This window comes from Physeter macrocephalus, chromosome 7 (assembly GCF_002837175.3).
Source record: "Physeter macrocephalus isolate SW-GA chromosome 7, ASM283717v5, whole genome shotgun sequence".
Classification (NCBI taxonomy): Eukaryota; Metazoa; Chordata; class Mammalia; order Artiodactyla; family Physeteridae; genus Physeter; species Physeter macrocephalus.
In genome coordinates, this window is record NC_041220.1 from 3,523,457 (window position 1) to 3,550,356 (window position 26,900).

The 26,900-nt window shown below is 40.5% G+C and overlaps 1 protein-coding gene across 13 annotated transcripts in view; it reads left to right on the forward strand.

Moving 5' to 3' along the window:
* RAPGEF2 (Rap guanine nucleotide exchange factor 2) overlaps positions 1-26,900 on the forward strand; it is a 339,240-nt gene that overhangs the window by 220,538 nt on the left and 91,802 nt on the right. For all 13 annotated transcript variants that reach the window (XR_008617729.1, XR_003680424.2, XR_003680423.2 and 10 more), the window contains 11 exons: positions 1,517-1,694; positions 7,820-7,956; positions 8,581-8,739; positions 15,295-15,447; positions 15,715-15,879; positions 18,224-18,331; positions 18,424-18,627; positions 18,727-18,835; positions 19,319-19,565; positions 24,286-24,443; positions 25,069-25,309. Coding sequence is in view for 10 of the 13 variants with exons in the window: in XM_024126687.3 (XP_023982455.1) it covers positions 1,517-1,694; positions 7,820-7,956; positions 8,581-8,739; positions 15,295-15,447; positions 15,715-15,879; positions 18,224-18,331; positions 18,424-18,627; positions 18,727-18,835; positions 19,319-19,565; positions 24,286-24,443; positions 25,069-25,309 (1,859 nt within the window). In the remaining 3 variants the exon portion in view is untranslated. The remainder of the gene's footprint in view (positions 1-1,516; positions 1,695-7,819; positions 7,957-8,580; positions 8,740-15,294; positions 15,448-15,714; positions 15,880-18,223; positions 18,332-18,423; positions 18,628-18,726; positions 18,836-19,318; positions 19,566-24,285; positions 24,444-25,068; positions 25,310-26,900) is intronic.

Here is a 26,900-nt window from a genome sequence, read left to right on the forward strand (position 1 = left end):
CACAGGCTCCGGACGCGCAGGCTCAGCGGCCACGGCTCACGGGCCCAGCCGCTCCGCGGCACGTGGGATCCTCCCGGACCGGGGCACGAACCCGCGTCCCCTGCATCGGCAGGCGGACGCGCAACCACTGCGCCACCAGGGAAGCCCCGGTTCAGCATTTTATATTTTCATCTTTCATTTATTTATTTTAATCTGTATTTGCCTATTCTTAAAAATAAGACGTCTTTATTGTCTTTGAGAATCACGCAGACTGTGAGTTATTTGAAGTTGGTAAACTTTGTCTTCTACAAAATTAATAGTTTTATAATAAAGCGTTTCTAAGCATTTACTGTTTTATCTGGAAAACCACGCTTATGATGTTCAAAATGGATATAGTTGGTATTTAATTGTACTCATTCTTACTATGCTTAAGCAGTTAGTAAATTCTGGGTTCATATGTCAAATGAGGCCAATGTGATACATAGGTACATGATCGTTGAGATGATCATCACAGAAGCACACAGAAGAACCTAAAAAGGATAACGCATCTATACTTGAGATAGCTCAACAGAAGAGACCGTTTTGAAATTTGTGTCTCTTGATTCAGACTAAATATTTGTTTTTAATCACGGAACCATAATAGGCCTTGGTGTCTCTTTCCAGAATTAAAAACAAATTCTAAAAAATTTAAGAGATTGGGTCATTGCATTCATTTAACATTTTTTCAGCACTGGAGAGTAGCTACAGATTTGCAGCTATGAATAAAGACAGTAGCATACTTAGACTTCCTTCTGTCTCTTCATTCCCGTTATACCTGGTTCCTTCAGACATTCCTGAGCTAATTTTACTTTTGCCTCGTTCTTTCTTGATCTTGATTACTTGAAATTTGGTTTGTGCTGCACTCAGCGGTGTTGGGGAATGGGAGGAAAGACTGTGTCACCTAACAGGCGTGTAGGGTCTTTCACGCCTTTGGTGATTTATAGTTGGAGAGTGGACACTGGAGTGATCAAAGTAATTATTAATGTTTTATTTGCATATTTAGCAGGTTACCTTTGATTTGGGATTCACTTTTTCACAAAGACTGTCTAATAAGAGAGAAGTGGTTCAGTCTTCTAGGCGCTAATAAATCTACACCTCGTCTTCGGGGGAAGGAATTGTTCAGAATTAATTGTCACCCATCAGCTCTTAGCTTAAGCCATTCTCTTTGAAAAATGGAGCGAAAACAGATACTGTCTTTTTCTTATTCTACTATGTTTCAAATGCCGTATGACAGGTAATCAAAATTATTGATGGTCATTAATCCTAACTACAAATTCCAGCAGTGATAAAAATCACTCATATTTTGTTGAAGTAATTCTTTGCTGTAGTGCCTAGTGCATGACTATTTGTTAATACTGAATACATGTAACTTAGTTATGGAAAATTTCAATACTTCGAACTAGACTTGTTTGTATTTCTTTGGGGCACAAAAGATTTACTTAAGAAAGTTTGTCTGTCTGTCTATCCATCTGTCTATTTATTTGGGGTCTGTTTTAAGGCCACAGAAAGCGAGGCTGGTGAGATGGACCTGAGTGGGTTACCGGAGACAGCAGTGGATTCCGAAGACGATGATGACGAAGAGGACATCGAGAGAGCCTCGGACCCTCTGATGAGCAGGGACATCGTGCGAGACTGCCTGGAGAAGGACCCCATTGACAGGACGGACGACGACATCGGTAAGTCGGGGCGAGGAGACGAATCTCATAGCAGTTGAAAGAATTTAGAGGTAAGACTGTGTAATGCAGTGGAGCCCAAGGATAGTAGGCTCTGAAAGGTCATTAATGTATCAGTGTCCCTTGGCGTTTGTTGCTGAAAACATTTTTGAAACAGTCAGTTTTACTCAGGCCATAGCTTCAGGAGACTACAACTAATAAAAGTGCCTAATAAAACCCGTCCACATGAGCCGTTTCCTAGCTTACCGTCGGACAAAAAAATAAATACAGTCTTCCAGACATCATCACTTCTGTTCGTCGTCTTGCGCGCACCGTCTCTAGTAAGCTCGGGTTTTTCTTTGTGTGAACATCAGTCGGGTGGTAGTCGGTAAAAGTGTCACGTGAACGACTTTTCTTCTTCTCTGGCTCCGTAGGGAAGGTGAGGCTCGGGAAGAAGAGAGCAGGATGTCAAGTGAGCCCCGCGTGAACCTGGGGGTTGAGGCTTTCAGTGCGCCCTAAGGTTAAGAGTCTAAGTGGCTTGGTGTCCGCCTTTTCCTTCCTCGGGGTCGCCGTTACCCAGCTTTGCCATCAGAGCAAGAGCTGATTGTGTAATGGTGCTCTAGCGTTCATGCGTGCCTTCTGGGCCCTGCTTCTTCCTTAGATGCTGGGGGGGGGTGAGAGCGGCTTCCTCTGAGAGCACCTCTGCCCCGTAGGTGTGGAATCTGTAACCACCGGTGCCTGAGCCTGATTATCTGCTCTTCCACACCCTCAGCTCTTTTTTGGCCAATATGTATTTGAAAGAAATTCAAGGAACTGGGTCGAATGGGGTTAGATATAGGACAGTATGGGCATCATCGTATGTGAGTGGCTTGTTGCTTGCGTTTTGAGGGAGCCAGCATTACGTATGAGGAGACCCTTACACCGTTTAGGCTCTGCACATATGCTAGGGAATTAAAGATGGAAAACCAGAACCTTGGAGTAGGCATCCAAAATGTAACTAAAGCCACCGATAGGAATTGCTAGCTGTTCAGAGATGACGGCTGTATGCAGCGAGCGTTCGGTCACCGGCGGATGTGACGGAGCGTCTTGTATGGACCGAGGGTTTCCTAGGTCCTGGCGCACCAGTGGGAGCAAAACAGGGAGCCTTGGTCCTGCTGGGGTCTCAGGAGTGAAGTGGGGGAGCCCACCGAACAGGGGGCTGTTTTAGGAAGGAAGGACTGTCAGCACCCTCTTAGCAGTTCAGACGTGAAGGAGGTGGTGGGAAGCCAGCCGTGGCTGCACCCCCAGCGCAGAAGTGCCTCTGCCGTCACCCTTCCGGGGGCATTAACCTCGAGACTTCTGTTGGAGGAAAGGACGCAGCTGCTTCTCACAGGGCCATCCCTGTTCCTCCCTAGGTTAGCCCACTCCCTCCTCCACCTGGTCCACTCCCCGGTCCTGAGGTGCTCTTAGTCACAAGTCTTCTGAGGCTTCTGCAGCATGAAGTGAAGTGTGCTCCTGTTTCATCCCTGAAGACATAGGGTTTAGCTTCCTCGAGGCTGATACCACACGTTCATCTGCTTTCCATTGTCCAAAATTTATTCCACTCCCTTATTCTCTTTGTCCTTGCCCGCTTCTTTTTCATTTTTAAAAAAATTTTTATTGGAGTATATTTGACTTACAATGTTGTTAGTTTCAGGTGTACAGCAAAGTGAATCAGTTACACATACACGTATGTTCATTCTTTTTCAGAGTCTTTTCCCATATAGGCCATTACAGAGTACTGAGTAGAGTTCCCTGTGCTATACAGCAGGGCCTTATTTGTTATCTATTTTATATACAGTAGTGTGTGTGTGTGAATCCCGATCTCCCAGTTTGTCCCTCCCTCCCACGTTTCCCCTTCGGTAACCATACGTTTGATTTCAAGATCCTACTTCTTTTTCATAATCTCTTTATTGTAGTTTTAAAGAGAGAATGAAATTGGACGTGTGTTCGGTTTGCCATCTTAAGAATCCTTGCTTATAGGATTTTGTTTTTTTTTTTTTTTTTTTTTTTTGTGGTATGCGGGCCTCCCTCTGCTGTGGCCTCTCCCATTGCGGAGCACAGGCTCCGGACGCGCAGGCGCAGCGGCCACGGCTCACGGGCCCAGCCGCTCCGCGGCACGTGGGATCCTCCCGGACCGGGGCGCGACCCCGGTTCCCCTGCATCGGCAGGCGGACGCGCAACCACTGCGCCACCAGGGAAGCCCACTCATAGGGTTTTAAAAAAATTAGATTGAACATTGCTTATGAACAGATTGACATGGAGGTTATCCTTTTTTTAATATATGCTCATGTTAGTGTAGTTATGGAAGAAAATTATGATGATTCAAATACATGTAGCATGTTATTCTTGGAAATTTAAGACTTTCACTTCATATCTGAGAAGTTTTCTCTCTCAGAATTTCTAGAAAGCAAGAGCTATGCTGATTCCTACAAATGAACACCACACTATTTTTTTTTAATGTGCTTGTTGATATAATCTCTGGATGAATTACTTGTAGTTGAATACCAATACCCTTGTAAACAGTGATAACTCAGATGCTTGCTCCTATCAAATATATTTTTATTTAAAATAGTAAATCATTATCACTAAAGATAAGGCCTAGGGACTTCCTAGTGGCTCAGTGGTTAAGAATCCGCCTGCCAATGCAGGGGACATGGGTTCGAGCCCTGGTCTGGGAAGATCCCACATGCCATGGAGCAACTAAGCCTGTGCGCCACAACTACTGAGCCCGCATGCCACAACTATGGAAGCCCATGCGCCTAGAGCCCGTGCTCCACAACAAGAGAAGCCACCACAATGAGAAGCCCGCACACCGCGATGAAGAGTAGCCCCCGCTCGCCGCGACTAGAGAAAGCCCGCGCGCAGCAACGAAGACCCAATGCGGCCAAAGATAAATAAATTAATTTTTAGAAATTGCTAATATTTAATCATGTTTTTAAAACTGCAGGAATTACAAAATTTCCCTCTGGGTTCCCACAGATTCTTGGTTATACCTTTGTTTCAGTACTTTGAAGAAAGGGACATTATTGATTTTTGCTCTTCAACTCATAACTCTATAGGTACTCAATTGTTGAATGGTTCCAAATTTAATTTTTTTGGTTTTGAGGCCTTGACACATTAAGGTAGAGAACTACTTTGATCCCTTTCAAAGAATTCCTTTTTTCTTCCCCGCTTGGTATACCACACACACATACAAATCCACAGGTTTTTAAAAAAAAATCTTAATATTAATTATTTCTTATATAAAATTAAACCAAAGCAATAAGATAAGAATTTCCTGAATTGGCTAAAGCTTCTGGTGTCTGTAAGTTGATGATTTAGCTTTTCTTTGTGTTACATTGACTAGAAAAAAGTTTTTTTGAATGTCTAATATTTTTCATAAACAGGAATATTTCTTTCCTAACAAAGTAAGATAGATCACATTAATGTATTATTCAGACAGATTCTTCCAAGCCGTGTAGAATAAAGCTGTCCTGTTTCTCCCTTCCACACTGCTTCTCCCCATACGTCCTGGGAACTATCTCAGTACTCATTCCACGCTCTGAATTCTTGGCTGACATAATCCCTGTAACTCTGTATGCTTCCTGGGGCATCATCAGGGTTTATGTTGAGCTCCTATAGTCAGATGCTTCCATTTTATATTTATTATTTTTTTAAAGATTGGTGATATAAATTCTTTATTTTTTTATTGCTGTAGTCCTCCAGTGTAATACATGATAGAATAGAAGCTATCACAAAACCAGTGATACCATTATTGAGTCTTTGAGAGTTTTAAAAATACTTGGATGTTGTCTGGTTAAGTGTTTGTTTAGTTTTAATTTTTCAACTGAGCCTGAAGAATTATATACATTTACTATTATTATAACTTCTCTGTCTCCTTTATTATTATCCTTATATGTGATACACAGATATTTTCTATTCTGTTGTATCTTTTAATGTTAATCACTACTCATATATCACAAATTGATTTCATGACCCAATAATGGAGTAGAAATCTGCCAGAAAGCAAGACAGATGTCCATGCAAGCACTTCAAATCACTGCTGCAAGTATTAGTGATACGTTTTATACTTCATATTCATATGCTTCATATTCTCCTATCATGTGTGGTGGTAATTTGACTTTTATTACTGTCTAAACATGTTAAATTTAGAACATTTCTGACAGTTAATTTCTGGTCTCATATTTTTCTTAAGAGCATGCATCTCTGCTTGTCCAAGGAAATTTAGCTCTTACTAGGAGAGGAAAAAAATGAAATGTGTGTTCTAATACCTATAGCCAGTATTTTAATACCTTACATTGAGGGGTGGGGTGTGATAGCTGAAGAAAAGAGAGGCTGGTAACAGCAGAACTAACGGGGATGTGCCAGCCAGAGGACCACGATTTGTTCATTTGCCTTTATCATGTCAAGAAGCCAGTGCATTTGTAAAACAATGGGTCCCACCTCCCGCAGATAGTAGGTATGGGTCATCTCTTGCAGTGCTATTCAGAATTGCCTTATAGCTGCCCTCAGGTATAAACGTATTTTATGACAGGACACAAACACGTCTCCTCATTCCAGAAATGAAAGTTTCATTCAACAGAACTTATTCTTTCTGTAACTGATGTACTTTGATACTCTCGCTCCTTCTTTTTTAAAAATGCTGGTGGCAACAGTAAATTGATGTCCTGACACATCAGTCTGGGTCGAGTTGAAGAACGCTGTCTTGTTGGACAGAATCCCTGGGTACCACGTGTCACTGTTATTCTTTCTGATTACCAGAGCCACCCCCGTAATGAAAAGTCTTGTACGGGAGGGATGACGTAGGGTCTAAGCAGAACAGACGTTACCAAGCTGGACCAGAAAACACCACCTAGTCTGACCTTGTGGAAAAGTAATGTTTTCACAGAACATGTCTTTATATTATACATTGTGTTTGCAATTAACAAACTATATCCAACAACATAAAACTTGTCACTAAATCCTAATAGACAGAAGGAATGAGCGTAGAGACAGTGTCATGTGCGGACATGAAAAATGTAGTAGAATTTTTACTTAGCCAGAAGTTTGAACGATACCATGAATATAATAATAATGACAGTAACAGCAGTTTTCGTGTATTGCGTATCTACTCTCTGCTAAGGACTTTATCATCTTCATTCCTTTTGATCCTCAGAACTGTCCAGTGAAGGTGGGTATTATCTTATTCTTTTCCAAATGAGAGAAACACGCCTTAAGGAAATGAATCAACTTCCCCCAAATAATTCAGCTAGTAAGTGTTCACCTGCTGACACACGCCCTGTGGTCTGGATCGCCGCCTGTGATGTCCAGCCTGAGCATGGAGACACACAAGTCCTGAATCGTGTCACTGCCACTTCTAATTATATGCCTTTGAGCCGCACGGTTTCCTCCTTGTGAAATGAAAAAGAAACCATGCATCTCATACAGCCATGGTGAGGAGTGAGGAAAGACCTTAGTAAGGCGTTCTTAGCAAGAAGAAGCTGTTTGTCCACAGCATTGCCAATAGGGAGAGTGAGCAAACTCTGTCTTCGTCAGTCTGTGGGATAAGAGATAATATATCCATTTTCATTCGCCTTTATCATATAATGTTGTAAGCTTGTTAATGGATTACTTTTTGTGGATTTGTCTGACCCACAGAAAATATTCCCTGGTTTCTAAATCCTGGAGTAGCTTTAGAGTGAAGGTGGTTGTTTCTGCTGTGTGTTTTGGGCATCCACTCGCCCCAGAGGCACTGGAACGGACCTACTGACTTTCTAGAGAACTCTCAGAGCTCTGTTTCATTTCAGCTTATCATTTCATCCCTTAATAAGCCTTAATAAGATCACAGCTCATTTTCGATAGAAATTCCCCATTTGAAGTTTATTAATTTCTTCGTTCCCACTGGAATTCGAATGGCACTGTGTCCTGTTTCCCCTGAATCAACAAGGAAATGTCACCATTTCCACAGTGACAGGATTCTTCGTATACCTGCAAGAAATTCAGCGTGTGCTGAGGATAATTCCACGTCTTTGTACTGTTCAACGGGCAGAATTGTAGGGCATTTAAAAAGAAAGGTCTGTAGAGCATTCCTTCCGAATGCTTGTTTGGGGGAATGGTGGTCATTTTCTCACACACCTTCTGCTTTTCAGAGCAACTCCTTGAATTCATGCACCAGCTGCCGGCTTTTGCCAACATGACGATGTCGGTGAGGCGGGAGCTCTGCGCTGTGATGGTGTTTGCGGTGGTGGAAAGAGCTGGGACCATCGTGTTAAACAACGGTGAAGAGGTTAGGAAATATTTCTGCCACTTATAACGTCTCTATGCGAGCCTCGCTCGATGCAGCAGATGCACAGAAACCCCATTCTTCGGCTTTCCTCCTTACAAACCATGAGCAACAATAAGATCGAATCATTTGGGAATTATGATGCACTCGTTGTGTCAGAGTCTTCCAAGTTCATTATTTTATTTTCTATTATTTGCAGTATTCCAGATGATACTGGTAGAAACGTTTTTGACATTTTAACTTTTCGGATTTTGCAACTTAAACGTTCATAATATTGTGCCTCTTGTCAGAACAAAATGCTATTCTTACCAAGGCTGTGGTGATCATTTTATCTTGTTTACATGTGTTTTGGGGAACAGAAGACATTTTTTCCCCAGTGTTGTTTAAGAGAGGAGTAGCCAGAGCCATTAGGAGAGCAGAGTGCTGTGCAGGCACCTGGAAACCCGCGGGTCCATGGCTGTGCTTTAGTTCTTGTTCTGTGAACTTGGCGAACGGTCAGCTATACTTGGTTATTTGTTCCCTCTTTAAAACATAAAAGATCTAAATCATTTTTAGGGACCGTTCCAGCATTTACAGCTTCACGGTCATGATGTTATTTTCTGCTTTGTCTTCATTTTTTGGAACTAGCTGGACTCCTGGTCAGTGATTCTGAATGGTTCTGTGGAAGTGACTTACCCAGATGGAAAAGCAGAAATACTATGTATGGGAAATAGCTTCGGTGTCTCTCCTACTATGGACAAGGAGTACATGAAAGGAGTGATGAGGACAAAGGCGGATGACTGCCAGGTATGAACTGTCGTTATCCTGTGCTTCATATAAAGAACACTTACGTATGCAGCTGAGGTAAGATTTTTCAGCCTGTATAAACAGGTCATCTTTTAGATTTATAAAGAAGATTTTAAAGGAGAACTATGACTTCTAGTGTTATCACACTCCAGGAAATTAAAAACAAATCTCCCGTAAAGTTCCTTGGACTCCACAGAGCTAAGCATTCTGTAAATGTGTTCTATTAAAAAACAGGTGTTCTATAAATATGGTATTTTTAAATTTCCATCAGTAATAATTTATAATCTAGTCAACAAAAAATATGGAAGTAAATGCCCATCATGAAAAGAAACTATATGTAGGTTAGTAAAGATGCTGTGATACAGTTACACAGTATTTTTATTTAAATACATGCAAGATATAGAATTGATTTTAGATGTCATGAAAATTAATCATGGTATGAATCAGTCGAAACACTTGATAGTAAAGAAATGATTGCTAATAAAAAGAACAATGTCAGTATTGATATTATGTTAATATTCATTATTTAAAAGCATTTAATAAAAGACTAGAGAGAATGTTGAGACCAAATGTGAAATTTAATTAGATCGATCTAACGGGTAACCTCTATGTTAATGTAAAAAAAATTTAAGATGCTTTTATCATTATTAAGTATTTATAATTTAGGTCTTAAAAAATTGTCCTTGAAAGATAAAATATTTTAATATAAATAAACCAAAAGGGTTGACTTAGACTAATGAATGTTAAGTGCTCCTTGTATTTCTTAGTCTACCGTCTAAAATACATCTGAATATAGTTTATGCTAAAAGAACATCATTGAATTTTTATAATGTCTGATAAATATAAAATAGTGCTCATTTAAATTTTCATTTCAAGCGTTTTACTTACTAAAAAGAAAAATGACCATGGCTATAAATAAAATCATCTTACTTAGAGAATAATTTTGCTAAATAATTCCTCCAGTGAACACCGTAGAGAGAGAAAAAAAAAGTCTATAAATGCAGTTTTTGAATATGTGATGCCAGAAGAGCTTTCTTAATATAGCCAGCTCTCAATTATTTGGCAAAATAGAGGAAAACAGAATGGTACATAAATCTCAAAGTCTCTATTTGGCCTCAAAATGTGTATTTTAAAGGGGTCATATGTGATATTTCAGCTTTAGAATTATATTCCCCCCCAAAGTAAAGCCAAACTGAGTCAAAACGAACTGGAAAATTGTTAAAGGTGTCTCTGTCCTGTTATTGCTTCTCAGTCTCTCCCTGGGCCCTTCTGCAAGTCAGGATCACTAGAGCATCTGGGTCTGTTTCTGTCCTTAAAGGGCGAATAAAAGCTATGTTATTTCTGAGAATTCAGCTACTACATTAGCACCTCATAATTGGCCAGCCCCTTTTGTTAGAAATTTTGTAATCTTGGGACCGAAGTGATATAGGAGGCATAGAAATGTTTCAGAATAATTGATTAAAATATTATGACTTAATATTCCAAGAGTGCTGAAGTAACGTCAGATGTAGCAGGTAACATTAAATATTTATCCGGGAGTCCTGGGAAAGGAAGAGGGGGTAGATGTAAGGAAGAGAGTTCATCTCTCTACTGGATGAGGACTCAGCGGGAAATCCAGAGTGATGGTCATCAAGGTAGACGCCAGGAGGAAACTCTAATTGAAAACGAAAACTCTGGTTGGGGTAGTATTAGGCTCCTGTAGTTCCTGATACGAGTCTCCCGGATGTACAAAGAGGGTCAAGGGTGCAGTGTCTGCCAGACAAAGTCTTTCTCACTCTGCAGGCCTCTCCACACGCTGTAAAAGGAACATGAAATCAGGGGTTCAAGAATCACCCTTGTGATTCCCACCCATCTCAGGCCCTGCGTTCCCTCCCTCCATATTAGAACAGGCATGGAGAATGAATTTAGATATTTTAATGCAGATGCTTATTTGCATTAAATTATAGCATTTTCGTGTATTTCTGTTAAAATGTCATTTATTTGTCAGAAAGTGCCCGTGCCACATCCTCCTCTTGTTGGGAGAACTACACAGTGAGCATCACATTCTTGTCCATAAAGTGATCTCCACGAGGGTGTCCTTGTACTGAGCACATTGTAGACAGTCAGAGGTTACTGGATGAAATGAACGACAGTGGTGTTCCCTTGACCGAGAGGAAGCACCCTTGGCTAGCTTTGGCCCTCATTTCCTTACAGTTCAGTGGGTTCCCAAAATACGTCTTGGGTCGTGTGGTATAGAGTCGAGCCCAAGTTCAGCCTGAGGACGCAGCCTGAGTGGATTCAGTTTGACATTTATTTCTGTCTGTTTGGGTCCCGTGATGTGCTCAGTGGTCGGCACTGTGCTTTGCCCTGCTCCCTTCTGTGTGCCTCTCTTCCCGTTCTCTTTTTCTTTTTCTCTCTCTCACACCACTCGGCATGTGGGATCTTAGTTCCCCAACCAGGGATTGAACCTGCGCCCCCTGCGGTGGAAGCGCGGAGTCCTAACCACTGGACCGCCAGCGAGGTCCCCTCCTCTTCCCATCCTTGTCCCCTGTTGGGTTTGAAGGACAAAGGCAGGGTCAGGCACAGACGTCCTTTGGTACCAGGTGATTGGTCACGGTTTTCCGTTCCCCATCCACGCCTTTTCCCTTTCTTTTTCCCTCTTCTTGTCCCTCTTTTCCTTTCCCGCTCTTCTACTTCTGTCTCCCCTTCCTCTCTCCCCCACCTACATCTAGGGCCTGCCAGTGACACCCAGGCATGGCCTCGCCCTGCCCTGCACCCTTCAGCGGGGAGGGAACACTTGGATGCCTGTGTGAACAATTAGGTATGAACTCCCTTGCAGAGGCAAAGCACCAGTTTCAACAGATCTAACCTCTTAAGGTAAATCTGTTAGACTCATGTTTTCTTGAGACCGTGAGAGCTAGTGATGCTTTGAATTTTAGCAGTAGTTTTGGAGGAGAAAGCAATTGCGTGGATATAGTGAAAGCTGACTGTTTTATATGTTGATAAAAGTTTAACTTCATTCTTTTATCATTTTTAATATTTTTACTAAATAAAAGTTGTGAGGTCATGTGCCCAAAAGAAAATTATCCTGTGACATAATAAATGAAATGAAATGAAATCATTGCCCTTTTATAGATGAAATCTTGCCTGAATATTCGTTTCATATCAGAGTGCCAAGATCATACAGGACTTTCACCTGTGAACACCTGTCTGAAAGTATAAAACCTCACTAAAACAATTATGTGTATAACTCACAAATTTTCAACTGGCTTCATCATACCAATTAAAAATTATATTTTTCCTATAAATTTCATGTTGTACCTAAAAACTTCTTAAAGCAAAAATAAATTTGCTAATAAAAAATAAATGTTTTCTTGTAAAATTTCTTTCTTTTGAGATAGCAGTTCCGTATGGCCATATTAGAAATTCAGTTTGGGAGTCCTTTTTTTTTTTTTTCCTTTTTGGATGGTATTTCAGTTTGCTGCAGAAGAAATGCCAAAGATGTCTGTCTAGACACTAAGAATTTGAAATCAAACTTATTCTAATTTCTTTAAGTCCTTAGTCAAGAAGATTAATTTTAGTACATTTCTCTTCAGAAAGCATTTTCTTTTTTTCTCTCTACTTACTTGTTTTAACTCAGGGATATATTTCTTTTTTAGGAGATGAATGATATAATTATGTTCTCTAAAAATGAGTATAAGAAAGAACACCTAAAATTATTTGGAGACCTGGGGAACAATTTTGCTACCCTGTAAAAAGAAAAAAATTAAAAATATTTTTGAGGCAAGAAACTAAGGACCATAGATTTTAAACATACACACACCTGTGGTCAGTGTTAAGGATATGAGTCTGTAGGGGTTTTTTTGGCATTTAAAAAAATTTATTAAACTGTCCATAATTGCTTACAACATAAGCCTATGCTTTTTGAATTTTAACTTTTTGATTCTAAACTCTTTTTTTTTTTTTTGCGGTACACGGGCCTCTCACCGTTGTGGCCTCTCCCGCCGCGGAGCACAGGCTCCGGACGCGCAGGCTCAGCGGCCATGGCTCACGGGCCCAGCCGCTCCGCGGCGTGTGGGATCTTCCCAGAGCGGGGTTGTGGCCTCTCCCGCCGCGGAGCACAGGCTCCGGACGCGCAGGCTCAGCGGCCATGGCTCACGGGCCCAGCCGCTCCGCGGCGTGTGGGATCCTCCCGGAGCGGGGCACGAACCCGCGTTCCCTGCATCGGCAGGCGGACTCTCAACCACTGTGCCACCAGAGAAGCCCGATTCTAAACTCTTGATAGAAAAATTAGTTAGATGATATCAATCAACTTGATGGAAGAAACTTAATATCATAGTATGCTCTTTCTTGAGTGTGAACTGCTGCTGCTACTTCTGTAAAAAAAAGCTTTACTGATTATGCAGAAAGTATGGAAAATATACAAAAGTATATTAAACAATGAAAGTCACTTGTAAATTGCATTGCTCAGAAATAATCATTATTAGCCTTTTGTTATGCCAAGATTTTGATACGCATGTATAATTTTTTTAAATTAGCAAGCATGTACTTATGAGACATTGGTCATATTAGCATGCTGAAGGCACAGCTGTTTCCTCATCTGTACAGTAGGGATAATAGTAGTACCTTCCTCATAGGCTGGTTGGGAGGATAAAGTGAGAAAGTTCCTGTAAAGCTACTGCAATAGCATGATGATAATAATAATGTCATCATTGTCATTAAAATCATTATTACAATGTTTGGTTTTACATTTTTTTAAAAAACAATTAATGTATTATATGAATATTGAGCCGGAAGTCTAAACGTCCTATGAAAATATGATTTTAGATGCCTATAGCATCTTTTATTTTACGTACATTATAATTTAACCATTCCCTCTTTTCATCTTTTCACCTTAAAGGAGAAAAAGAAATGTCCATCCCTTCTTCATTCCTAACAGGTTTTTAAAATAAGAATAAATTATTCAAAATTCAGAGAAGACAATAATTTTTATTTACGAATCTACTGTTACTTCCTCACTGGCCTCTGGCTAATTTGTGTAATAAGTGATTTCTAGAATTCATTCATAACTTTCTTTAAAACTACTAAGAAATGTAATTACATGGTTTGCCCTGAGCCCTGAAATTTTTTATCTTTGGGGTCGTGGAGGAGTTAATGGCTTGATGTGCATATTTTTGTTAACTTTTTCTTTAAAAGAGCAAGGATTAACCTTCATACCAGTTATGAGGAATAATGATTTGAGCTTAACGAATATGTGGCTTGTTTTGTGGACCTTTTTTGAACAGACTTTCTAAAATGATTTCTTTTATCAATTATAATTAGCAAATTTGTTACATCTACTGCTTGGGTATCTTTGAATTTGATATCTTTTATTAAGATCATCTTTATTTTTAAATTGCTGCTCTCAAAATCTTTTCAAATTTTTAAAACCCACTAAATGATAATTATGTTTTAATATCTGTTTTTTAAATAATAAAATTTATTGAGCACGTACTGTATATCTAGCACAGTTCAGGAGTTTTACCTGGATTATCTCACTCAGCCTCCACAAGGATCCTATGAGGCTGGTGCTCTTACGATCATCTCCCCTTTTCAGATGGTAAAATGAGGCCCACCGAGTGATTGTCCCAGGATCCCACAGTGAGAGGTAGTAAAGCTGGGGTTTGAATCAGTTCACCTGACCCTAGAAGCCACAGGGAGGAAGGGTTGGGGCAGGTAAGAGAATTTCTTCTGAAAAGCAATTTTATGGTGATTTTATTAGCACGCTAGGATTTCCTAAGCACCAGAGAGTCCCAGGTTTGTACCTGCCCACTGAGAGTATAGCAAAAAAATCACAATCTAAAAAGAGTCGTGGTCACTTAGCTCAGTCCCCTGCTGGATTCAGGTTGCACATTACAATTCTGAAACTAGAAAGACCACCCAGCGGCTACCCTGATGGAGTGGATTACAATCCATTATTACATCATTCTATTCTGAATTATTTTCATATTCTTCCTTTCTGATAGGGCCATAATTCTAACAGATACTTAAACGACCACGTATAGACTCTTCAAAGCTTTTTTGCTGCTCTGTCCACAGTTGTGTGTGCTCTTTTTTTTTTTTTTTTTTTTTTTTTAATTTTTATTGGTATAGTTGATTTACAATGTGTTAGTTTCCGGTGTCCAGCAAAGTGATTCAGTTATACATGTACATATAGCCAATCTTTTTTTTTTTTCTTTTTAATATCTATCCTGAGAGTCCACTCTCTTCCCCCAGTGTTTTCTGGGTGTCACAGGTTGAGGGGTGGGAGTGGTGAGAAAGAACTTTTCTAATTTTATCTTATATTTTTCATTGTTAGGATTTTTAATATAAACTACATATAAATATTCTAAAAATGAAACTTTTCTTGACCAAGGAGGAAATACATTAAAAAGTAGAGAAGTCCGATTAAGGTTCATTACTGCCCTCATTTAGAAAGTATGGGAGAGACATGGGAAAATGTCAGCGTTAAATAATTAAAACACTGAATCATTAGCACTGCTACTAGGTCTCTCGCAAGCACTTTATCATTAGCATGTGACTTACATTTTGTTCCAGTTTGTCTGCATAGCCCAGCAAGATTACTGCCGTATCCTCAACCAAGTAGAAAAGAACATGCAAAAAGTTGAAGAGGAAGGAGAGATCGTCATGGTGAAGGAACACCGAGAGCTCGATCGAACGGGAACAAGGAAGGGGCACATCGTCATCAAGGTGAGACAAACACGCCTCTGCCCCGTGGCAGGAGGGTTTAGGTAGTACCCGTTAGGACGGTGTAAGATGCCCCCACTCCATTTTTAGGCGTAACTTCCCTTAAATGTTATCAGTTGTAAAAAAATCTTTATCTTTCCTGAAGAACAGCAGTCTTACTCATTGTTGTGTACGTGACCGTCCAGTTCATCTTAGGCTGAAGGTTTGAAATCAAGGTACCATATAGATGCCATTCATGCGGGATGCTGGTGACGCCTTTGATTGTTGCAGGGCACCTCGGAAAGATTAACGATGCATTTGGTGGAGGAGCATTCGGTGGTGGATCCGACGTTCATAGAGGACTTCCTGTTGACCTATAGGACTTTCCTCTGCAGCCCGATGGAAGTGGGCAAAAAGTTGTTGGAGTGGTTTAATGACCCGAGCCTCAGGGATAAGGTTGGAAGTTGTGTTTTAGTTTCCTTTCAACTATGAAACATTCAGATACAAAGTTAAAGAGACTTTAATATATATTTGTCATGCCACTTACGTTCAAAATATTTTGATGGAATAAGATAATGTACTTCTTAAGCAAAAAAAAAAAAAAAGGTGATACATATACTAGTTCTTGTTATAGATTTCTAAGTTCAGCCCTAGAATTTTTTTTTTGTTTTAAAGCCTTGCCTCTTGGGCTTGCAATTTATTTGTTTGTTTGTTTATTTATTGGGCCACGCCACGTGGCATGGGGGATCTCAGTTCCCCGACCAGGGATCAAACCCACGCCCCCTGCATTGGAAGTGCGGAGTCTTAACCACTGGACCGCCAGGGAAGTCCCTAGAAATTTTTTTCTTTTTAACGCAAAGGCCAATACATAGGCCAGCAAACGTTTCAGCAGGTATTCTGTGAGAATCGTTCCCTGTGTGGATGTATTTTTGATGTATTGGTGGAAGGAGGTGAGTTCCGTGTCCTTCTCCTCTGCCATCTTGATTCGCTTCCCCCCAGCAAATGTTTAAACTTTAGTTCTGTTGCAAATTCTGTTAAAACACAGCCCTCAATCACCTGGGTTCAAGGGAATCTGCATCCTCTGGTTCAGTGGACGGCCAGTGTACACCACATAAAAGTTACAGTTTTTCAGTTGGTATCCGAGCAGCATCTCCTCAGAACCGTCGCGGGCAAGTAGGCCCCAGTCATGTAATTCTGAACAAACCTTCTTCAGCAGCTCTTGAGTCAAGCTCTTTTTCAAGGCCAGAGTGGGTGATAAAGTACGTAGTCTTGTGAGGTTTGCGAGTTACTCACGGCCTGTACCCATTTCTCCTTCCACGTGGCGGCCTGGTTTCCATGAGGCCGACTTGGGAGAGGCAGGGCGTACACATCCAGAACTGGGGTCTACAGCAAAAGGCCTCCAGCTCCAGCGCTGGCTGGCCCTCCCGCTGACTCGCCCGTGGCCCTAGAGCAATCGTTTGGACAGTAATGCTCTTCATTTCATAATCTGAGGGTCACAGGCATAGAAGACCTCAGCCGAGGTCCTCAGGCTTAGTACTGCCTCTGCCATTTACATTCTGTGTCATCTCGTCCTCCTGTTACTCATCCCTTTACTTGTAAGATAGTAATCAGCATCCTTTTGGGGTTGCTGTGAAGATAAATAACTGTAGTGCCTGGCTCTCAGCAGTCTCTTAGTGCGTCTTAAAGCTACTGTGGTGGTAGTCGATAGTATCCAGTTTATGATTTATGAATCTCGTCTTTCTAACCTGGAATGTGGCTACTAGACTTTTAAGTTGGCTTCTCAGCTACAAAAGTTTAATTTTATGGAAAGGTCAGGTGTTAAGGATATAGTTTCAGGGGAGATGATCATCTGGGTTTCCGAAACTTGAAAAATGGGCATTAGTGGAAATAAATGACAAAAAATTAATATAAATATCACGAGTTGACTCCTGAGTGATTAGTCAGGTTATATACTATAATTTGTCACAGCGTACTAACTATAAACAGTATTTTAACTGCAGTTTGAAGAGTAACTGTATACTGTCTACTCTGTTTCTTTACTGCTAGAATAGCATGCTTAATTTTCCCACTTTAAGAGGTTAGTTAATGCTTGAAAACAATGCTATGGAAAATTTCTTTGATCTTGTTATTCAAGATTTAGAACATTAAACTCATATAAAATAAAACAGGTACTTTTATATTTAAAGTTGCAGTTATACTCACTTCATATGGTAAAATTTTACCGAGAATTAGATGTTGTTATAAATATTAAGGATGCCCTTAGAACATAACAGATAAAGTTGTCGTCCTCATGGAACTTATAGTCTAATGAAGGTCACACAGTTCTTGCTGGTACAAAGCTAATATTCCAGAGCTGTGAGTGTGTGTATTGTTCTGTATAAAGCTCAGTGTGGGGCTCAGTGAAAACGTGTGCAGGGTAAGAAAAGGCTACTCATTTTTCCTGCAGGATTGTAGATCTTAAAGTTTCTGTCTTCTTTTGTATTACTTTGATTTTATTATAGTTCTTGTTGTGACCTATTTCAAATATATTTTGAGTTGAAGCAAGATAAAAGTTAGTTACCATCCTTCACAGATTCAAAACCCTTCTCGGCCAAACAGCGTAAAGTCCACATTCAAAGTGTTAATGTATATTTTCAGAAGGTCATCCTCTTATGAATGAAATCTGAGAGTTTTGTTGTTACTTTTCTTGTTCATTGTTACTAGGTAAATTGTTTGTTGGATAACTTTTTTGAAATGACTTTAATCGTAAATTTTTAGCACTAGAAAGAAGAAAACCTATGAAAAATAATTGATTTTGCAGGTTACACGGGTAGTATTATTGTGGGTGAATAATCACTTCAATGACTTTGAAGGGGATCCCGCGATGACTCGATTTCTAGAAGAATTTGAAAATAATCTGGAAAGAGAGGTAATATTTGTGATTTTAAAAAAATAAACCATCAGCTTTAAGTTCGTTTTATTCAGCCCATCTTTGAAACCACTCTTTTTGAACTCCTGTAGAAAATGGGTGGACATCTAAGGCTGTTAAATATTGCTTGTGCTGCTAAAGCAAAAAGAAGATTGATGACACTTACAAAACCATCCCGAGAAGCTCCCTTGCCTTTCATCTTGCTCGGAGGCTCAGAGAAAGGATTTGGAATCTTTGTTGACAGTGTAGATTCAGGTAGCAAAGCCACCGAGGCAGGCTTGAAACGAGGGGACCAGGTAGGTATCTCTAAATGCAAACATAAGGGTAAATACTGGTGTCTTTTTCTCCTTCAGTCAATTGGGAAACTGAAATTAATTTTATAACTTTATTTTTAGATATTAGAAGTAAATGGTCAAAACTTTGAAAATATTCAGCTGTCAAAAGCCATGGAAATTCTTAGAAATAACACACACTTATCTATCACTGTGAAAACCAATTTATTTGGTAAGTGTTTTACATTTTTGCATACTTTCATTTTTCTCCCTTTTTTTGGTCTCTTTTTTTTTAGCATTTAGGTCAGTCATGAAAAAAGTCATGTTTATACTTCAAACATCATAAGAATTGAAAATTTATAGTAAAATGCATAGATACAGAATTAATTGTGTAAGTGTATAATTAGATCTGAATCAAAATCTACTTACTTGAGAACCATAACATTATTTTTATCGATGTTTTTATTGATAAATATTTTAAATATCTATACATTTAAAGAGTGTACTATTTTAACTTAATCTGAGTAGAAGTGACAGAAAACATACAAAAACAGATTCTTGGTGTCATTTGTTCATTGGAGTAGTGTTTTTCTACAAGATTACCATTTTGATAGCTGAAGTCTGTACTTAGATAATATTTCCAAGTTCTACAGTCGCCTTTGAATTGTTCAGATTTCTTATAATGGGCGTTTTGCGGTGTTTGTTTCCTTTTTAGTATTTAAAGAACTTCTAACAAGATTGTCAGAAGAGAAGAGAAATGGTGCCCCTCACCTCCCTAAAATTGGAGACATCAAAAAGGCCAGTCGCTACTCCATTCCAGACCTCGCTGTAGACGTAGAACAGGTGATAGGACTTGAAAAAGTAAATAAGAAAAGTAAAGCCAACACTGTTGGGGGAAGGAACAAGCTAAAAAAGATACTGGACAAGACTCGGATTAGTATCTTGCCACAAAAACCATATAAGTAAGTGTCTGTATGAGTTTTCTGTGCATTACGTTATTGTGTTAAAATGACGTGCAAAGGTAGTGATGTAACTAGTGTTTGCACGTGAGTGTAAAAAGTGTTTTCAAGCTTTTATGGCTGAGCTGTCTTCGAAGCAACATTGAACAATTAAGTTTGCTTTAATCCCACTTTTGCCACTTACTTGCCCACTCCGGTCTTCATTGAGATATTTTGTTTCTCATTTGGACTTTTAAAAGGCAAGAAGGTGTGTTTGCTCCTGTCTCCCCCGCGGTGTGGCGTCATTTCTGCTCCTGTTTCTTTGTTTCTGGGTGTCTTCTCCACCTTCAGCATCTGCTGCTTGCCAGCCAGGTCATTGCTGCTCCCAGTTGCTTCCGTTCACGCTTGCCATTCTCTTGTTTCCTCTCTCTCCTGTCTTCAGTTATTTAACTGTTGCCAAGACATCGCCAACCAAGCACAGAACTCCTTGCCTTCCTCCCAGTGGGCTCTGCAGTCAGAATGTCAGGTGTATTCTTGAATCTCTTCTTAGCTGTTTACTTACGCCGGGAGCTCATATCTGACAAAGTTGCAGGTGTCGCACTTGTTTAGCTTTGCTTGTCCGCTTGCTTTTGTCTTCATTCATTTTAGCTCCTTCTGGGTCGGTGGGTGTGTTCTATAAAACCCAGTTACCATCAGCCAAAATTCTTTAGAGTATTAAATTACACGGGTGCCCCAAATTCATTTATTATTGATTCCTCAAACTACAGAGGTGTAAGAGATAACTTGAAAACATAAAGGTTATTTTCTTTCTTTGATAATCTAATGGGTCCTACAGAGGAGCAGTACATATAAACAAACATTCAGGAGTGTATCGAGCATTTCTTTTTTTAAATTCCACTTCAGGTAAAATTTTCATCCAGAGATTAGAGAGATATGGTCTAGGATATGCTGTTAATGGGTCGAGTGTCAAACTTGTGTTTTCCCCATTAAACTATAATGACTGGGGGCTTCCTATCAGCTAGAAAAGACTGCTACAGCAGAGTCCTGGGGATAAGCAGTGAGTAAGATGGCTTTATTTATAGACTCGAGAGTATGTTTATAACCAAGTAAGTTTCTAAGAGACAGTGGATTAGGCCCGCTGGCATTACAGAAAATGGGAATCGATTTTTTAAGTGACCCTTCTTGATGAAAAACTCATTTTTCAGTAGATAAGAAAAGTTACCTCAGTTACTTCCACGTAGAATTATTAGCAGGACAGTAACAAAAAGAATCTTAGAGTCAGTTGACCGTGAGTTACATATGAACCTTTAAAACAGAGTCTAACGCAGGTCAGCGCGGCCCTGCCGGGTGTTCTTAGAGCCGCGACGTGTAAGAGCTGGGACGCAGTCCGTCCCCGGTACGGGGTGCTGGCGGAGGGCACAGGATGACAGTACTGTGTGTGTGTCACTCTGTGTATTTATTAGAAAGAGACGCAAAAGCTAGAAAAGGGAAAAGAAAAAAGGATAATAATTAGACATGATGATTTTTAAAGCACTGAGGAAACATCTTAAATAATTTGCATTGAAGAACATATACGACTCATTTAAATCTTTTTATGAAATATTAAATATGAAAATTATTTGAAAAATCCATATATGTAATGTAATTGAAATGAAATGAAAAGAATAGTTATATTTAAAAGAAGGCTCAGTAAACTGTAGGATCTGTTATATTGGTATGATAGACTTTATTTAATACTAGTTACTACTAAAATTTTTCTCTCCTAGAACCAAGCATATGTTTAGAAAGATTTTTCTTTTTTTGACAAAACTACCAAAGTAGTCAAGCAGGTGAATCTTCCAGTACTTTCTATTTTTTAATTTTTAAATTTGTTTTTTATTTTTTGGCTGCGCTGGTCTTCATTGTGGCATGTGGGCTCTTCGTTGCAGGCTTCTCTTTAGTTGTGGCACGTGGGCTCAGTAGTTGCGGTGCACGGGCTCTAGAGCACGCGGGCTCACTAGTTGTGGCACGCAGGCTCAGTAGTTGCGGTGCGCGGGCTCTAGAACACACGGGCTCAGTAGTTGTGGCAAACGGGCTTCTCTCTAGTTGTGGCGTGCAGGTTGAGTTGCCCCGCGGCACGTGGGATCTTAGTTCTCCGACCAGGGATCGAACCCACATCCCCTGCATTGGAAGGTGGATTCTTAACCACTGGACCACCAGGGAAGTCCCAGATGAATCTTCCAGATATACTTTTGGGTTTTTTTCTCTCTCAAACATTATCAGTATCACAGAAGCTAAGATGTTGGACGGTGGCAGCCTGACAAGGATAGGCCCGGTGGAGTGATGTGAGCATGGGGTGGGTGGACAGGAGGATGGTAAAGCTCAGGTCTGTTTGTCGGGTCAGTGGAGAAAGACTGCAGAACCCTGAGGAAAGAGAGAATAAACCAACAGACTACATACAAAGTTAACCAAGGTCAAAAAAATCTCAGTAGCAATGAGAGAGTTCTAGAGGTCCAGCAACAAGAGAATGTGCTCAGAGGTGCACCTTTCTGAACTAAGCCTTTAATATAAAGTAGTTAAAAGTCCAAGAGTAACCCTGCATCTGTGGACGGCAGAGATACAGCTGATAGCAGAGCGTTAGATCATCATGCTTGGTATTGAAACGTTGCTGAGAAGCAGCTCTCAAGGCTGCTCGTTGGGGGATGCCTGGAGTGTACCAGGATTGATAGCGTCTGTGCCAGCAAAGGCCCAGTTGGCTCTGTCTTTGGTCTGAGTCCATAGCAGTTGTCTCATGTACGTGTGACATCTAATATTTTTGGCAGTAAAGCCTGGTTTATATGGTTGAAAAATAAAATTCCACTAAAAATGTGAAGGTTTTAATGTTGCATAGAACATGAATCCTTTTTGTCTGTATATACATGCCTCTGTGCACTTAAACGGAGATTTAATTTTGTTGTGGACTTACCTTTGAATCTTTTTTTAACCGTTATTGCAATAGAGTTGATTTACAGTGTCGCGTTAGTTTCAGGTGTACAGCAAAGTGATTCCGTTCTATATATACATACTTTTTAGATTCTTTTCCCATATAGGTTGTTACGAGATGTTGAGTATAGTTCCCCAGGCTAAGCAGCCTTGTTGGCTCTCTATTTTATACGTAGTAGTGTGTATGTGTTAATCCCAAACTCCCACTGTATCCCTCCCCACCTTCCCCTTTGGTCACCGTAAGTTTGTTTTCTATGTCTGTGAGGCTATTTCTGTTTTGTAAATAAGTTCATTTGTACCATTTTTTAACATTCCACATGTAAGCGATATCATAGATAATTTGTTGTTCTCCGTCTGGATTACTTCACTTAGTAGGATCATCTCTAGGTCCATCCATGTTGCTGCAAATGGCATTGTTTCATTCCTTTTTATGGCTGAGTCGTATTCCATTGTGTTTATATACCACGTCTTCTTTATCCACTCATGTGTTGATGGACACTTAGCTCGCTTCCACAACCGGCTGTTGTAAATAGTGCTGCTATGAACGTTGAGGCGCGTGTATCTTTTCAAATTCGTGTTTTCTCCAGATATATGCCCAGGAGTGGGATCGCTGGGTCATATTTACCTATGAAGTTTGAAGAATTTACACTAACATCATCTTTGGTCTTGTACTTGCTTATTTGCCTCTGTAATTTCCATTTCCCTCCCAAATAAAGAGGAAGAATGCTGCTAGATTTTTTTTTTCTTTGCACATCCATTAAAAATGGTAGTTATTTTGATCAAGCTGTCATGTCTGAAAGCCTAATTGATGCTAAGTGTCTTAATTTTATGGCACCTTGGTTGGTATCCCAACCTTAGTGTGATCTTCTTTCTCCTTGTTTCAAGGTATTTATAGAAATTGGTGAGAGCTATAACCATTTGCTTGTGTTCTACTTATTTTGTGTTTGTTTGTGCTTATTGTTTCATTCTGATGTTTTGTTTTGGAAACAGCTGGTCCTTCAGATCTAGAAATAATGTTATGTATTATTAAATCATGTTTCAAGAGTTGTCCTCAGGCTTTTATAAATGGAAATGAGTTTGTAGCTATCCATAGTAAGTAGTATTTCTCTGGGAGCTTAAATGTAGAACTAGAAATTTTGAGTAGTGAGTTCAAAGTGAAAGTGAGTCATTGGATCTCCACTGCCTCTCTTTTGATGCCAAGAAATGTCTCCATGCACCACTGCTTCTTTCTGCTCTGTATAATTAAGAAATGATGTCTGTGTCAAGCTTTATTTACATTTGACTCCATCATGATCTCATTTATTTCTCTGAAACACTGGAGAATGAAGTTGGGACAGTTTGGATTTTTTTTCCTCTCTTCATTTTTTACTCACTTTCTTCATTTCTTTAAGATTACAAAACAACTTACCCTGCTGAGGCAGAAGTCATCACTTGAGTGACTAAATGCCTTTTTAAAAACGTGCTTTTTCTTGAATCTATTTCCATGACTAACTAGGGCTTATCTTTTCTTGAATATATGTCTGTACTCAGAAACTACTAATATTTGTTACGATTCGCCTTAAGCTAAAAAGGCAAAGGTTTTAGAGAAACATGCTATGCACTTAAGAACATGAGTTGGATACACTTAAGCAGTAGTTGCTTCTGCAGTTTCCAACCGAATTTATTAATGATAGTTGTACGTTAACTGCGGGTTTTCTGAAATAGGGTTGATTTATTGTCTGTTGCTGAGTCATAACTTTTCACCGTGCCGATCGTCTGTCTCCTACCTTCCCTCTTGGTCCAGCGACATCGGGATTGGTCAGTCTCAGGATGACAGCATAGTCGGATTAAGGCAGACCAAGCACATTCCGACCGCGCTGCCCGTCAGTGGAACCTTATCATCCAGTAACCCTGACTTACTGCAGTCCCATCATCGCATCTTAGACTTCAGTGCCACTCCTGGTAAGCGCGGCCCCCGCTGCTTTTGTTCTCTCGTCTTTTTTTCCCCTGACGTAACGGTAGTGCTGTGTGTATCTCTCTTGGCATGGCATGGACTCTGTCAGATGCTAAAAGTCAGGATAAAATGTAAATTTCCAACAGCCGGAACCGGTTCATTTTTATTCTTCAGACCAATTTGATATGCCCGTGTGCAAATGAATCTCTCTGAACTTGCATTCTTTTTCCTAAAATGAAGTTAACACGTACCATGCAGGTATCACCAGGTCATGTTAAATGAAGAGTAAGAGGCATATTTTCAGTCAGCTTCCTGGGCTCTTCAGTGTAATAAAGATGGGCTTCAGATTTAAATTTTTCATTTTCTGCTGCCAACCTGGCAACCCTCCATGCTGCTGTTGTGACCTGATCTGTTTGCCTTTGTCTGTGGGTAATGTGGTTACCTTTAGGCAGGTGTGTTCATGCGGCATGCCTGTATATTGACTGAGTGAATCTTTGCAGGAGGGTTGAAGTAAGGGAGAGAAGGCGGTTTAGCATTTTCTTCTCTAAGGAGACGTTTTCAGGTTGCATTCCTTCATTGCATTGCCAGGTACTGAAATCCTTTCTACTGACGGATGGCTCTTCTTTCCCGCAGACTTGCCAGATCAAGTGCTAAGGGTTTTCAAGGCTGACCAGCAAAGCCGATACATCATGATCAGTAAGGACACCACGGCGAAGGAAGTGGTCATTCAGGCCATCCGGGAGTTTGCTGTGACCACCACCCCAGATCAGTACTCACTCTGTGAGGTCTCTGTCACACCAGAGGGAGTGATCAAACAAAGAAGACTTCCGGATCAGCTTTCCAAACTGGCCGACAGAATACAGCTGAGTGGAAGGTAGACGTCGTCTATCCTGTTGGATTTCTTTACCCCATCCTTAAACCCACATCAGAGTCTGGTGAACGCTTTCTAAGGGTTTTTAAAATAAGTTGCAGATGAAAAGCAAGATTTTCCCCGTTCACCAAGCATTGCCGTATCCAAGGAAATGCGCACAGTAGACTGTTGACCCCTCACAAGGATCTCTTAGGAGCTCGTGCAAAACAAGGGCGCTGTGACCTGACCATTGTCGCTGGCGGCCCGCGCTAACACTCCCATAAGGACACGCAGAAGGGCGTCTCCCTTCTCCCGGCAGACGCGCCTTCACAAACACACCTTCCACTAGTATCCTCTGTCACCCGCTCCTGCCTACCGGACTTTTCCAGGAGCTTCGTTTGTTTACGCGGAGATGTCTGTGACAGTGTGGCTGGCTAAAACTGCCTGTTATTGCTCATGACACTGTGAAAAACCCTTCTTAACTCTGGAACCAAACCTCATTTGCCTCAGAGTTTGGTCTTCTGCTGCTTGGTCTTCAGAGCGCTTATGTCACACAGTACTCGTAGGAAAATGTTGTATGGGGTCTTGTCGGCCTCTCGCATGGTGTTTCCGTTGATAAAATGTAAATTGATAGCCTCAAATCACAAATCAGGGAAAGTTGAAAAAGCAGTTCGGTTTTGGCTCTCGTATAATAACTGGATTCTGCACTTACTGAAAATTGTTTTCATAAATCATGTTTTTTCTTTTTTTCTCGCCGTACAGTGTTTCATTGTATTCTTGACTGCTTCGTGTTGTGCATCTAAACCCGGTCTGATGCATTCAGGGCTTCTGCTTTCTTGCTGTCGACTATAGCTTCCTTTGTCTTCTTCACTTTCACTTTATTTCCAGCCCTGACACTAGCGGGTAGGGTTGTTTGAGGAGGCCCGTTGTCTCGCTGTCGTTTGAACGTGCATATTGACCGATGTGTGATCTTGGTGGAGTTCTCCAAATCTCACTGGGGTGCAGCGTCGTGATTCACAGTCAGTAGTCAAGAAAATTGCAAGCGGCTTCACATCGTGGGCTTCATGAGTAATCAAAACTGAGAGCGTGAAATCCGTGAGTGTCACGGTCCCGAGGTCTGTGTCTTCGGCGATATATGCAGAAGGCCAGTTTAGCAGGACCACCCTGCTCATTCTGTTTCTTCCTTTATGGAATCTGGCTTAAGGAGAGCATCTTTGTATAAAATCGGGAAGGAAAAAAAAATCACAGGGCAAACACCTGGATTCTGTTTTCGCCGAGTCACTTAATGGAGAGAAAGGAGCACTAACCCTGAGTTTTCTCTCTGCAGCCTGGCGTACATCTTTGGGAGCCTCCGTTTCCTCATCTGACAAATGGGAGTAATACCTGCCCCACTTAACTTGGAGGGCTTTCATGAAAATCAGATATTTGAAAGTTAAAATCTATTTTAGGATCATTCTCCTCATAGGATCAAATAGAGGGAAGTAGCTTATAGGTTTCTTTGGTATTTGAATAAATAGGTAAACTTGGATTGATCAATCTTTCCTGCTTCCTTCCGTAGAGCTTTTTTCATTATTTAAACTGAAAAGTTTTTAAATTTAGCTATTTTCTGTCCTTT